Source organism: Peromyscus leucopus, chromosome 1, assembly GCF_004664715.2.
Source record: "Peromyscus leucopus breed LL Stock chromosome 1, UCI_PerLeu_2.1, whole genome shotgun sequence".
In the NCBI taxonomy this organism is placed as follows: Eukaryota; Metazoa; Chordata; class Mammalia; order Rodentia; family Cricetidae; genus Peromyscus; species Peromyscus leucopus.
This window is the reverse complement of record NC_051063.1, coordinates 100,779,401-100,793,945: the sequence shown is the minus strand read 5'-3', so window position 1 is coordinate 100,793,945 and position 14,545 is coordinate 100,779,401. Positions and strand designations below refer to the sequence as shown.

Below are 14,545 nucleotides of genomic sequence, written 5' to 3'. Positions count from 1 at the left end.
TTCTCACTCCCTGGCTGAAATAATGTGGGCTCATCTTGGTCTTTCTCATCGTTTGCTTGTTTGTAAATATAATTTTTATCTTTTTATTAAATGTGACAAGATTTCTTTGTGTAGCTCTGGCTGTCCTGGAACTTGCTCTGTAGACCAGGCTGGCCTTGAACTGAGATCCACCTATCTCTGCCTCCTGAGTGCTGGGATTAATTGTTCTCCACCACTGCCCAGGTTCATTTGGTTTTTGTTTTTTATTCTTTCGATATCCTCCTATGGCCTCTCCTGCACTACCTCATACACTGTCACCACTTCTCCTCTTTGTTCAACCAACCACCTTCCCAGACATATCACTGAAGACTTTAGTACATGCTGACTTTACTCCTTCTCACAATCCTCTAGACATAATTCTTAGCATCTATGCTCACTGTATCTCATCAAGAATTGTATAATGTACCTAAAAATCAATGATCAATACTAACGCATAACCTAGAAAGTCTGTTCTCCTTTCATTATCCCTCCTCCTCTCATGTGTTAACTGGATTTTTGACCTATATTTTCCACACCATCATAATTAATAATGGTATGAATTTGAGTGGATGGGGAGTCAGGAAGAATCTGAGAGGAGTGAGGGAGGGGAAGCCATGATCAGAATATACTGCCAGCTTTGCAAATAGAAAAAAAACAATAATTTGACTTACACCTATAAGATAAGCAACACAAAATACTAAAAACTTTGGTGGAAAAGACAAATTCTTACCTTGCTTTTGAGCTGTGAAACATCAAGTTACAGATGTTGCTCATGCTACTACATACAAATCTGGAAATCAAAAAAGAAACTGTAGAGTCACAAATTCAATTCTTGTTGGAATAAGGATGGAAAATGAAACCATGAGAGTAAATTTTATTGCCTAAGGAGAAATATTAGAGAATTCCAAAAAAAAAAAAAAAAAAAAAAAAAAAAAAAAAAAAAAAAAAAAAAAAAAGCCTAAGGATGGAAACAGCCATATTTAATGAATGGAAATGATGAAAAGCCAGTAGAAAAAAACTAGAAAGTAATGTCAGCACTCAGGAGGCAGAAGTCAGATCTCTTGAATTCCAGGCCAGCCTGGTCTACAGAGCAAATTACAGGACCCCCAGGGCTACACAGAGAAACACTGTCTCAAAAAAGTAAAATGAAGAAATGGGTGGGGAGAGAGGGAGGGACGGAAAGAGGGAGAGAGCTATTGTAAGTCCAAGGGAGACGCCTAGTGACAGTTATTTTATCAAGGAAATTTCTAGTAATGTGGTGTGAATGGCTAAAGCATAGAACTGAGTGGGGTTGGGGATGTAAAGTGAGAGATAACTGCAAAGATCCTCACAGAGATGGGAGTGTTTGTGAAGCTGAAGGGCTAACTAATAATCAGAAATATCCATTTATTTTCAGCTCTATCCTTGAGGAATTCCAGCCCAGTACCTTGTTACTTCTCAATTCATGGTCCTGTCCAACATTACTCACTTTAGCCCCATGTTCTACCTTAGTAGCTTTCCTGGTTTGGAAGCCTTTAAACACTGGATTTTCATCCCCTTTTTCTTGATGTACCTGGTGGCAATCTCAGGCAATTGTCTCATTCTGATGATTATTAAGACCAGCCCTCGTCTGCACACGCCCATGTACTATCTGCTCTCCTTGCTGGCGCTCACTGACCTGGGGCTGTCAGTGTCTACCTTGCCCACCACTGTGAGTATTTTTTGGTTCAATTACCATAGCATTTATTTTGAAGCCTGCCAAATCCAGATGTTCTGCATCCACTCTTTTTCCTTCATGGAGTCTGCAGTGCTCCTTGTCATGTCCTTTGATCGTTTTGTGGCCATCTGCCATCCCCTGAGGTACTCGGTCATTATCACTGGTGAGAGAGTCATGAGGGCAGGCCTGTGTGTCATCCTCAGGGGGCCTGTAGCCCTTATCCCAATTGTCCTCCTCCTGAAGGCGTTTCCCTACTGTGGACCTCTTGTCCTCTCCCACTCATTTTGCCTACACCAGGAAGTGATACACCTGGCATGTGTAGACACCACCTTCAACAACCTATACGGACTGTCACTGGTGGTGTTTATCGTGATGCTGGACCTGGTACTCATTGCACTGTCCTACGGCTTCATCCTGTACACTGTGGCAGGACTGGCTTCCCAAGAGGAGCAGATCCGAGCCTTCCAAACATGTACTTCACATCTCTGTGCTGTGCTTGTGTTCTTTGTGCCCATGACAGGGCTGTCCCTGGTGCACCGCTTTGGGAAACATGCTCCACCTGCTGTGCACCTTCTCATGGCCAACATCTACCTCTTTGTACCACCCATGCTTAACCCAGTCATATATAGTATTAAGACCAAGGAGATCCGAAGGGCAATCATAAAGCTCCTGGCTTTAGAAAGGACAATTCTGAGTCCTGGAGAGAAATGCATCACTGAATAATAATACCCTTACTCTAATAAGCCAAAACTCTTTCACATGAAGTACTGTTTCTGTTTGTTATAACACCCGATATCATGATAGCATCAACCTCCCAAGTATCAATAAAATCTAAGTGTGTTTCTTTTCTTTCAAGTTGTAGCTTAAGAACATGGATCTTCTTTTTCTTAAATTATGATGCCTCCTCTTACATTTGAAATTGGCAGTTTGAGTCGCATCAAAAGCTACACAGCAGAACACTAAAATGAAAATTAAACTAGCACAAAAGTAAGAGGAAACAATAAATACAGCATCCAGAGTAGATTCTGGCAATGAACAACTCTGATTTGTTGTAAATGCTCTGAGGAAATACACCTTTTCCATGGCCCATGGGACTGTTCCCATCTTCTCTGCTTAGTCAAAGTCCTCTTCTTCTCTATTCTGGTTAAACCTTACTGTCAGACACCTGAGTCCTATCAATTCATCAAAATCTGACACACTTCCCCTAAAGTGGTTTGGGTAGAATCCCTTAGCTCTTCCTGAGGTTGTTCTCCTATAATCTTTCATGTGGTAGAAAACTGTGACCCTCCTCCTGACTCTTCTCATCTATGATTTTATCTTGCTTGTTTTTTTTAAATCCCTTGAATCCTGCAACTCAATATTAAACTGAAGCCACTGTGCACATCTGGGTGCTGTGGTTGTCAGATGTTGCACAATGATGTGCAGAGGAACAGTTTCAGGCAAGGAAACTGCCACAAACATGTTGGGTCACAATTCCATTATTCAGGGATGTGAACTCAAAATCAACAGAGCATCCGACCCTACCACAACTGATCACAATCCATGTTCAGTCTGAACTTTAAGGTTACTTCCTAAAAGACAGGCTTGTTTTCTTTCTCTTTTTTTTCTTTTCTCTCTTTTTCTTTCAGGATTGTTTTCTAACAGAGCAGACAATGAAGTTTGCTTCCACAGCACCCATATTTACTATGTTAATATTCGTCATAAAGTAGCACGTGGTTTGTATGTTTGTGTATGGTATGGGCATGTCCATTAGGATATACAACTAATTTAAACTCTTGCAGATATTATGCATGCCTCTGTCTTTAATAAACCTATGTACTGTATATTCAATGACTGATATGTAATGTATCTTCAATAATAAGTGTCAATGATAACAAAGGAGACACAGTTGCCAAAGAAAATAGTTTTTTGGTCCAGAAACATCAAACATTGTACAAAACTTCCCAATTAGCTTCTGGTATTGGGGTGGGTGGGTATTTGCACGTGGATATGTTGTGTTTTTCTTTTCATGTGTGTGCATGTGTGTATGTATACATATGTGTATATATCTCTGCAGATGCATATTTGTGTAATAATCCCAATTGTCTAGACTCCATGAAGCCTGAGTTTCTGTACCTTTAGAGGCAGATACTCCTTACACATAATTTTTATTTTGAACTTAAGTTCAAGACATCTGTTCACAAACTTAGCTCTGGCATTTAGACTGGTCTTTAATAAACATACTGAACAATTTGTAAGTGACCACAAAAAGCTAGTTGTGTTGTTCATGGCAATAAAAACTACCTAAATATACAAGCCAAACATGTTACAAAAGACATGTTTAATAATTATGTAAATGAATGTACATAATTCATTTAATCAAATTTAGATTATTAAAATAATGTTTAATACTTAGGAAACTGTTTTCTACAAGATAATGTAGAAGCCAAGCATAGAGGTAAATGTTGGGAACCACAGCAGTTAGGCTCATGAGTTCAAGACCCACCTTGGCCACATAACCAGACTCTCTCTAAAAAAAAAAAAGAAATGATTAAGTCAATAAAGATAGAAACTGTTATGAACAGAAAAATCAGAAGGTACAGGTTTTCAGAACATTTATACCCATTAGGAAAAGCACTGTTGCATATAATCTTATTTGTGTGTTTCATTATATTTCACATAATCCAAATTTGCCAAAGATCATGACTTAGTTGCATTGCCTAAAAGAGGTAACTTGCAAAAACCCTAGAAAGTCTATATGACTGTGTTGGTGATGTTAACAATGGCAATGATGGTGTGTATTAGCACTTATTAAGCATTAATAGGGTAGTGAGTGCTAAGTGCTTTTTATTTTCAATGTCACCTGAGAATTAGGCCGACATTTTTGCTCAAGTGAGAAATTGAGATTTATAGACAGAAAAAAACTTTCCATGAATTTCCTTTTTGCATTTATTTATTTGTTTGTTTATTGAATTTCTGAGACAGAATCTGGACTAGTCTCAGACTTGCTGTGGAGCCCAGGATTACCTTGAATACCTGATTCTCCTGCTTCTGTTTTTCCAATGCTGACTTGGATTCCAGCCATATAACACCATGTCCAGCTGTCTTAGGGAGATTTTCTAAGACTCCAGAATTGAGGTGCAGTCTAACTTGAATGCTTTTCTTAAACCATTCCAAATAAGGTCAGTTGTTTCAGGATCTGCTGTGTCTTAGTGAAAGAAGTTCCAACTATTAACCCTTATTGATGGTGCACCTTTGCCATACTATATTATGAATTTTTCAGTTTTGTATCAGAAAATGGAAGAAAGAGGAAAAATAGTCAAAAAAGGGCAGATTTATAATAGACTAAATTTAGAGCAATATTAGATTTCCTAAAAAACTGAAGTGATAGTACAAATATTTCCCACAAAGTACATTTTATCTGGCCTGGAACTCATGGTCTTCCTCCCCCAGCTTTACAAGTGTACACTATTGAGGCTGGAAGCTATTTTAATCATGATCCAGGTATCATTATAAGGCCACAGTGTGCTACATATATCATATAAACTAGACAGTAACCTTGTGAGATAAGTGTTGTCAAATGACAAATCAGCTAGGGCCCAGAGGCAAAGTAACTTTCGCAGTAATAGATCCAAATATGGCACTGTTCTATATGATGGCAGCAGGTGTACTTTTAACAATGTCACAGTACTTAAAAAGACAATCAAACAAAAATTTATCCTGAGCACATTTATTCTTCCAAATGATTATCTATTGTAAATAGTCTGGATTATCCCTCCTCTTGCTTAATAACACTTGAATTCAGAAGCTTTTGAAGGCATCATTGTATTGGCAAAATATTATTGTTCAAGTAACTGATAATCACATAACTTTTTATGTATTTCTTTGTCATGACCTAGAGCCTCTGAACATTTCCTTCATCATCTGTCATGGGGGCTCTTGACAACAGAGCAGCCATATTTGAAGAGGCTCTGCTGAATAGTTGCATCTTCTGTTTAACTTTATTTTTCCAATCAGTGAGAGTACTTCTTTCTCACATCAGCCTCTTATAGAGCATGCCTGTTTCCTCAAAGACAGAGAAACTACCTTAATGATTTTTGTCTCCAAATATCTAAGCAGCCCTAAAATCTCTAGATATTTATTTTATTTTTAATTTTTCCTACTTTATTATTTCTTTTTAAAATTTTATTTTATTCAAATAACATTTTTCCATTTATTTTACTATGGACCACAGTTTCCCCTCCTTCCTCTCATCCTCGTGCCCCCCACACCCTGGGCTTCCCATCTACCTCCTTTCCTTCCACTCCTCCTCCTCCAACTCCATTCAGAAAAGAGCAGGCCTCCCAAGGGCTTAAGCAAAGCATGGCACATCAAGTTGAGGCAGGACCAAGCTCCTTTCCTGCATCAAGGCTGGCCAAGGTAATCCAACATGAGGAACAGGTTCCCAAAAGCCAGCTAAGCGCCAAGGACAGGTCCTGGTCTTGCCGCTAGGAGCCCTACAAAGAGACCAAGCTACACAACTGACACACACAAGCAGAGAGCCCAGGTCGGTCCCATGGAGGCTCCCTAACTGTTGGTCCAGAGTCCATGAGCTCCCACGAGCTCAGGTCAGTTGTCTCTGTGGGTTCACCTGTCATGACCCCCCCCTGGCTCATACACTCCCTCTTCCCTTTCTTCAACAAGACTCCCAGAGCTCATCCCAGTGCTTAGCTGTGGATTTCTGCATCTGCTTCCATCAGTATCTCTGATGACAATTAGGATATAGTATCTCTGATGACAATTAGAGTGGTCATCAATCTGATTACCATAGATGGCCAGTTCACGCACCCTCTCCACTATTGTTAGGAGTCTTAGCTAGGGTTATCCTTGTGGATTCCTGGGGAAATCTCTAGATATTTGATGAATGCATATATGTGAATAATTACATGGTCACCTAGAGGATCTCAAGGGAAGTGTTGGAGAAAGGAGAGGCAGAAGAACTGAGGGTCAACCAATGTATTTTTTGAACAAGATGGCAGCTGGGTGAGAGAAGAGTGAAGGACCGACCACTTGGCTCACTGAGACATCCCTTGTGGTACTTCCAGGCCACCACATTTCCACTGAAGATAACTGAGCACCCAGGCTAAGTTTTGGGAGGATTCTGATCCTTACTGTTGTTTTGTATTTGCAAGATCTGTGTCAATCTTAACAGAATCCTCAGGGATCCCCAGACCTAAACGAGAAACATTAGGACTTTATAGATGCCAGTACAGTCCACAGTGTATCATCCTGGATCATTCAGCGGAGGCTGGTACAAGTGAGAAAAAGCTGAGGACCTGAAAGAAGCTGTGCAAAAAGGAATTTATGAGTTGTTGAAGACCCTTGGGATTATGGTAGAGAAGCCAACCCAATGGCCTCTGTGTTCTCTTATCCAGCAGAACTATTTGGAGAGTTGAGAGATAAGGCAGCTCCCAGAAGGATGGCCAATCGGTGACTGAGGTCACTGTTCTGTGCTGTCTCTCTGCTGTTTTAGGAAGAGACACCTAGGCTTGTTACAAGACCGTGCTTGACAATGGAATGGTTAAGGATCCCTGTGGACGAGGGATTGTAATCTCCACAGCTGTGCCCCTAACTAACACAGCTTCCAACATTTTAGACCAAGTCTTTTCAAAGTCCAATAAGCCACATCATTTTCCTGTAAAGGAGGTAAGACATGGGTGAAAATCATCCATCAGAGAAAGAAGCCATGTAGATAGCTTGTCCAAAATCATGCTCAAGAGTGCCAGGCTCTCAAACATGATATGCCACTCTCCACTGTCTATGCACTGACTTTGCAGAGTACTGTAGACATAAATAGCCATACCCAGAATACAAGAAAAAAATCATGAAATAATTTCTAAAGAGAATGTAGTATTGGAAATTGTACCCAGTAATCTGTATCTATTGAGTATATAGCTCTAGTCTCATACAGCTTAAAACTACAATGTGAATGACTTGCATAATTCATAAATATAAGCTAAGTAATTGTCACAAAGTAAGCACATATATGTATCTAACATGTAAATAAAAGAATAAGGTATTTCCAGTTTCATGCCTTCTGGATCAGTAGTTCTCATACATTTTTCCAAAGATAAACTATGTCTTGAACTTTATACTGAATGTTTAGATTCACTGATATTTTTTAAATATTTATTTTACTTTAACTTTATATATGAATGTGTGTGCTTGAGTATATGTATTTGCTTCATGTGTGTGCAGGAGCCCACGGAGGTCAGAAGATAAAGCTGATTCCCTAGAACCAGAGTTCTGGACAGTTGTGAGCCCTCATTGAGTGTTAAGAAATTAATCCCATGTACAGTATAGAGTAGTATGCACTCTTGACTGATGAACCATCTCTCCAGCCCTAGATTCACTTCTTTTCATATATACTTTTGCCTAGCTTCCAAAGTCACTTGACCATAAATGAAGACTCTCAACACCTGTGTCTCCCACATACAGGCTGTGCTCTGGTCCTATGTGCCTGTGTTACCCTGTTCATTATACACAGCTTAGGATATCACACCTTGCCCCCGGTACATCATCATGAGCATTGTCTCCTGATCATCCCTCCTCTGATGAATCATTATCTATGGTATCAACACCTAGAAGATTCTAAGACAGCTCCATCATTTCCCTTCTTCTCCGTGCCTATGATGCATTTACTGGTCATTTTTTAAACGTTGCTTCTATTTGGGGCAGAAAATCACCCATTTATAGTAACAGGCAAATACCAGATTTCCTCCCTGACAAATAATCATGTGGCTTCCAATAGGACACCATGATTTTTCAGAGATCTCCATAATGACACTGGATTGTAGCAAGAAGTATGCCTACCAAATATTTACTTTCTTTTGGTCATCAGGAAGTCCATAAAGTAGACAGTTTTACACATAGTGAGTTAGTGAGTCATCGCTGCTAAGTCACTTCTTACAACCGTCTCAGGTGTCCTGATGGTCATTGAGAATAGAAATTCTCTGGTTCAGTCTCTCCTAGAAATGGCTGCATAAACAAGACCAGAACAATGGCAATATCAATAGGCATGTCAACGTGGAAGAGGGAAATTTCATGAGACTCCACCCCTAACAAAGAAACACAGACAACTAACTGCTGGGAGACGGAAAATTAGCTTTCCCCAAGATGAGCTCTCTTATTGTTCGTCCAATGCAGACTTGTCAGCTTTGGAACCTTTTACCCCTCAATAATAACAATGAATTCATTAGGATTTATATATACAGCATGCATATGTATGTAATAATAGTACTAAAAGGAAAAGAGGTTATTAACTTGAGGGGAGGATGGGAGGCATTTGGGGGTCATAACAGGGGAATGGGGGAGGATGAGGAAGGAAGTGATGTAATTCTATTTCAATTAAAAAATAATAAAGTAAAAATAAATAAATTCTGTTTCTGTATTCCGAAAGGTGATATTTCCACATGGTGAGAAATAATACATAGCTCCCTTCCCCAAAATAAAGGATTAATTGTTTCCTCATGGTGTTTTCCATTCTCTTCTAAACCACAGGCAGGCTGCCCTGAATGCTCCTGAACCTCTCTCATTAAACCTCACTTTCCAAATGTATGGTCTACCAGATCTCCTCTTTGATGATCTGACTTATTTTTTGTTTGAGAGATGAATGTCCATAGCAACTCCTATAAATTAAAATAATGTAGCAGATATGAGAACACTGGCAAGGAGGTTGTCTGAATTTTGTTTTGGAAGAGTTAAATGTCACAGTGAGGTTAAAAATTTATTTTATTCACTAATTTTATAATTTGCAAAAACCATAATAAATTATAGTAAGAGTGTAGATGTCTAGAACAATTAGTCCTGTTTTGGCACAACTCCTTCCTGGTAGACTTGGTTTTGCAGCACCTCAGTTTTGTGTGTTTTAGAAGATGGGCCACTCTGCACCTTTCCCACGTGAGCACAGCTAGTGGAGGAAGCACAGAACCAGAACAGCCAAAAGCTAAACGACATCATAATAAACCCAAAGGCTCAAGGTGGATTACACGTATGGAACAATGCTTCGAGCCAGTTTTCATGTTAAGTATTCTGGGTCAAGCTTTCAGTCTTAAATAAAACATCTGATACCCATGTAGTCTGTGTCCATAACATGTAAGTGAAGTAACAGTGGAACCTACTGTCCCCCACCCCAGAAGCTAACAGCATAACTCAGAGAACAGGTCACTTCTGACAGGCAGCCCTCTGCTGCCCTCTCCCGATAGCACCGGTGACTACAGTCTTCAAAGAATGTACTCTGACCTCTTCCTGTCCGCTTGTCTCTCTGCTGGGGATGTGGGGGAGGAGATGGTTGAGTCTAATTGGTTTCAGAATTCAGTGAATTGCTAAATATTATAGTAACAAGTGATTCTCTTTTCTGACTCCTTCCTCCTCCTGATTTTGCTCAATGGTGTTGCTAGTTTTGTTGTTTTGTTAGGTTTTTCTGCCCATTCTGTAGATTTGCCTGTTATCTGAATTAGACTTAAACCCTTGGGTTCTATTCATCTCTTTAAGTTATAATCCAAATGTGAAGCAAAAGTAGCATCGGTTTATCTATTCAATTATCTGCTCTCCAAATGAACCCACAGTATTTTAGTCCACTATCTACTCACTAATGGTCCAGAGCTGCCTGTTATTTTTGAGATTGCCCAATAGATTTTCCAAGACTCAACAGCAACTCCATTCTTCAAAACCATAAGGATTATGTCATCTCAATCTTACATAATCATCTAATTTCAGAAAGATTTTTTAATATTTATCAATGCTTTAAATAGGTTGCAATTGGTGTTTGGCTGACCCAGAAGTCTCTAAATCATTAATAATATTAACAAGGATCCCACCATCAGGACTGTTTCCCTCTCCCTGCTGCGAACAGTATATTTTCCTCTTTATTCTCTCACTTTACATATCATAGCTGTTATTAAGCAGTCATCTATAAACTGCTATTTGTTTTATTCTCTATCAACTCAAAACTGTTTGAAGGCCAGCAAAGCATGAGCTTCATCTTTTTGTTTTCTCTCTTATTACACATACCTACTGGTCTCTGTAGTACCCAGAATAAAGTAGACAAATAAATTTCTGGCTGAATATATATATTATATTCATATTCATATATATAATATGAATATATATGCATGTATTTACTTGAATATATATACATATATATGTATGTATATATATTTACTTGACCTTGTGTGTTGTCATCCTTCTTCTATTGGTTCCATCATTCCAATTCATGACACAGTGTCTGTGCTACTGGTGTTATATTTAAGAAGTGGTCCCCTGTGCCAATGCATTCAAGGCTACTTCCTACTTCCTCAGTGTTCAGGTTCAGTGTAACTGAATTTATGTTGAGGTCTTTGATCCACTTGGACTTGAGTTTTGTGCATGGTGATAGATATAGATTTATTTGCAATCTTCTACATGTTGACATCCAGTTATGCAGCACCATTTGTGGAAGATGCTTTCTTTTTTCCATTGTATAGCTTTTGCTTCCTTGTCTAAAACCAGGTGTTCATAGGTGTATGGATTAATGTCCGGATCTTTAATTCAATTACATTGGTCTGCATGTTGATTTTTATGCCAATACCAAGCTGTTTTTATTATTATAGCTCTAATAATTGAGCTTTGAGGTCAAGGGATGGTGATGCTTCCAGGTTGCTTTATTGTAAGGGATTGTTTTAGCTACCTTGGAGTTTTTATTGTTCCATATGAAGTTCAGGATTGCTCTTTAGAGGTCTGTGAAGAATGGTGTTGGGATTTTGATGATAATTGCACTGAATCTGTAGATTGCTTTTGGTAAGATTGCCATTTTTATTATGTTGGTTCTACCTATCCATGAGCATGGGAGATCTTTCCATTTTTTTTATATCTTCCTCTATTTCTTTCTTCAAGGACTTAAAATTGTTGTCATACAGGTCTTTCACTTGCTTGGTTAGAGTTACCCCAATGTATTCCTATTATTTGTGGCTATTGTAAAGGGTGGTGTTTCTCTGATTTCTTTCTTGGCCCGTTTATCATTTGTGTATAGGAGGGCTGCTGGTTGTTTTTTGTTTTGTTTTGTTTTTTTGTTTTTTAGTTAATCTTGTATTCTGCCATATTACTAAAGGTTATTATCAATTGTAGGAGTTCCTTGGTAGAATTTTTGGGGTCAGTTATATAGACTATCGTATCATCCACAAATAGCAAAAGTTTAACATCTTCTTTTCCAATTTGTATCTCTCTGATCGACTTTTGTTGTCTTATTGCTCTAGCTAGAACTTCAAGAATATATTGAATAGATATTGGGAGAGTGGACAGCCTTGTCTTGTTCCTGATTTTAGTGGAGTCACTTTGCGTTTCTCTCCATTTAATTTTATGTTGGCTGTCGGCTTGCTGTAAATTGCCTTTATTATGTTTAAGTATGTTCCTTGTATTCTTTTTTTTAATTTCACTGAAATAAATATATTATTTCTCTCATCATTCCCATCTAGAGTTCATGTTTTCAGTTAATTTGGGGGGATATAATTTCTACAGTTAGTGTGATCAACATTTCCTGCTTTCTTTTCTAATGCTTAAACTCTCCTCCAACTTGAGTTATACAATTGAAAAGAATAAAAAGTTGACACCTGGAAGTGGGGTCAGGAAGATCAGAAGTTCAAGGCCATCCTTGGTTACAAGTGGAAATGAGGCCTCTTGAGCTACATAAAACACTGTCTCAAAAAACAGTGCAATCTGGGTATTGTGGTACATGCCTTTAATCCTACCATTTGGGAGGAAAAGGCAGGTGGATCTCTGAGGGGCCAGCCTGTTGCACATACTAAGTTCCAGGCCAGCCAGGGTTACATAGTGAGACCCTGTCTCAAAAAGAAGAAGGAGGAGGAGGAGGAGGAGAGGAGGAGGAGGAGGAGGAGGAGGAGGAGGAGAGAAGAAGAAGAAGAAAGAAGAAGAAGAAGAAGAAGAAGAAGAAGAAGAAGAAGAAGAAGAAGAAGAAGAAGAAAAGGAGAAGAACCAGGCATGGTGGTGCATGCCTTTAATCCCAGCACTTCGAGGCAGAGACAGGTGGATCCCTGAGTTCGAGGTCAGCCTGGTCTACAGAGCAAGTTCCAGGACATCCAGGACTACACAGAGAAACCCTGTCTCAAAAAGCAAAAAAGAATCCCAAACAAGGGATGGGGTGGGTGGGTGGGTGGGTGACATCTGACTCAGAGCAGGGAGGAAGCACCAGCATGGATCACCAGCTCACTGCTTGTGAGGAGGCATGTGCTGCTCTCCATCTACCACAGATGCATCGAAAAAGCATTGCCTGGGAAGCCTCTTCAGATGAGTCTAGGCCTGGAGATAAAATGCTAGGAAGCAGACACTCTAAACTTGTTTCCATACAGTTTGAGCTCCTTGAACCCAATGAGGCTGGTTCAGTGTACACAGCACAGAAGCTTATCTAGGTCACTGAACAGGTCTATTACTAGAAAGCAAGTACTAGATACTGTGCTATTAGATAGTCTACAGTGCCCTTGTTGCACACATAAATGGCTGTTGAGTATAATGCAAACCTCTATTTCCCTTTAACCATAAGAATTAAAACAATACTTATCACCATACAATTTGATATTACTTCCAATAAGTACAATATTTATTAAACATATCTTCAGTTTTGTTACATAGTGTGCAACAAATTACAATATTCTGCAGCCACAAATTATATGCAGAGTATGAAGAAACTATTAATCAGATAGTGTAATCTTTCCATTTATAACTCTACAAAGAAGAACTAGCAAATCAGATCTTACATATAACGTTTCACTAAACTTTATGCATGGAAATTGACAGACACTGGTTGTGCTGTTTGATACAAAATGGCTGAACTTCATCTTCAGAAGACTAAACCCAACATCTAAACATGCCAATATAAACATCAAAACAAATATAGTCTAACCAACCATGGGACACAATCTGGTATCAGGAAAGCAACAAGGATTACACACATTATTTTATAAACCAGCACACAAAGGTTTAAAAACAGTTCTGAAAATGAAGCTGGCTGTCTTGAGTCAAGGGAATAGAAAAAAAAGTCAGTATTGACCATTGACAATCTCTGACCTTGTGGAAACGGTAAGAATCTGTTGTAGTGCAGCTACATACAGTACAATTCAGGCAATTTGTTCTTTCACTTGGGTTCAGAATGCCAATTCATTGCTGTGAGAGGACGGAGGCGAATTTTAGCAGCAGCCTCCACCTGACTGCTTGACTGCAGTGCTCTGGATTTTAACATTGGACTTCTCTGCACCACCAGTTGTTGCTCCAGGGCCCATTCTCTTTTTAATCTCAGCTGCCATCGTCATGAATGACTGTTCTACATTCGTTGCATTCTTAGCACTGGTTTCCAAAAATGGAATTCCAAGGGAATCTGCAAATTCCTTTGCTGTTGTGTAGTCTACTACCTTTTGTGGTCAGGTCACATTTGTTCCCTACCAATAACTTGTTGACATTTTCACTGGCAGAGCGATCTATCTCTGCAGCCACTGTTTAACATTATTGAAGGATCCTGATCTGTCACATCATAAACAACTATGACGCCATGGGCTCCTCTGTAGTAATTGGAGGTGATTGTTCGAAATCTTTCCTGGCTGCTGTGTCCGATATCTGAAGCTTGATTGTTTTCCCGTCTAACTATAGTCGGATCTTGAAATCCACACTGATCGTGCTGATGTAGCTTTCCGTGTGTGTCATCTGCAAACCTAAGAAGGAGGCAAGACTTTCCAACCCCAGAATCACCAATCAGGAGTAACTTGAATAAATAATCATATTCGGGATTCATGCTGGACATGTCACTGCAGCTGCTGCTGCCGCTACCAC

At 39.3% G+C, this 14,545-nt stretch overlaps 1 protein-coding gene and 1 pseudogene across 1 annotated transcript; one reads left to right on the top strand and one right to left on the bottom strand.

Annotated features, from left to right (window-relative positions):
* Positions 1-1,435: 1,435 nt before the first annotated feature.
* Positions 1,436-2,437, top strand: LOC114706645 (olfactory receptor 51M1-like). Its single transcript, XM_028889138.1, has one exon. It carries the CDS (start codon positions 1,463-1,465, stop codon positions 2,435-2,437), a length of 975 nt encoding a protein of 324 aa, XP_028744971.1. The 5' UTR covers positions 1,436-1,462.
* A 10,856-nt stretch (positions 2,438-13,293) lies between these two features.
* Positions 13,294-14,545, bottom strand: LOC114706609 (annotated as a pseudogene).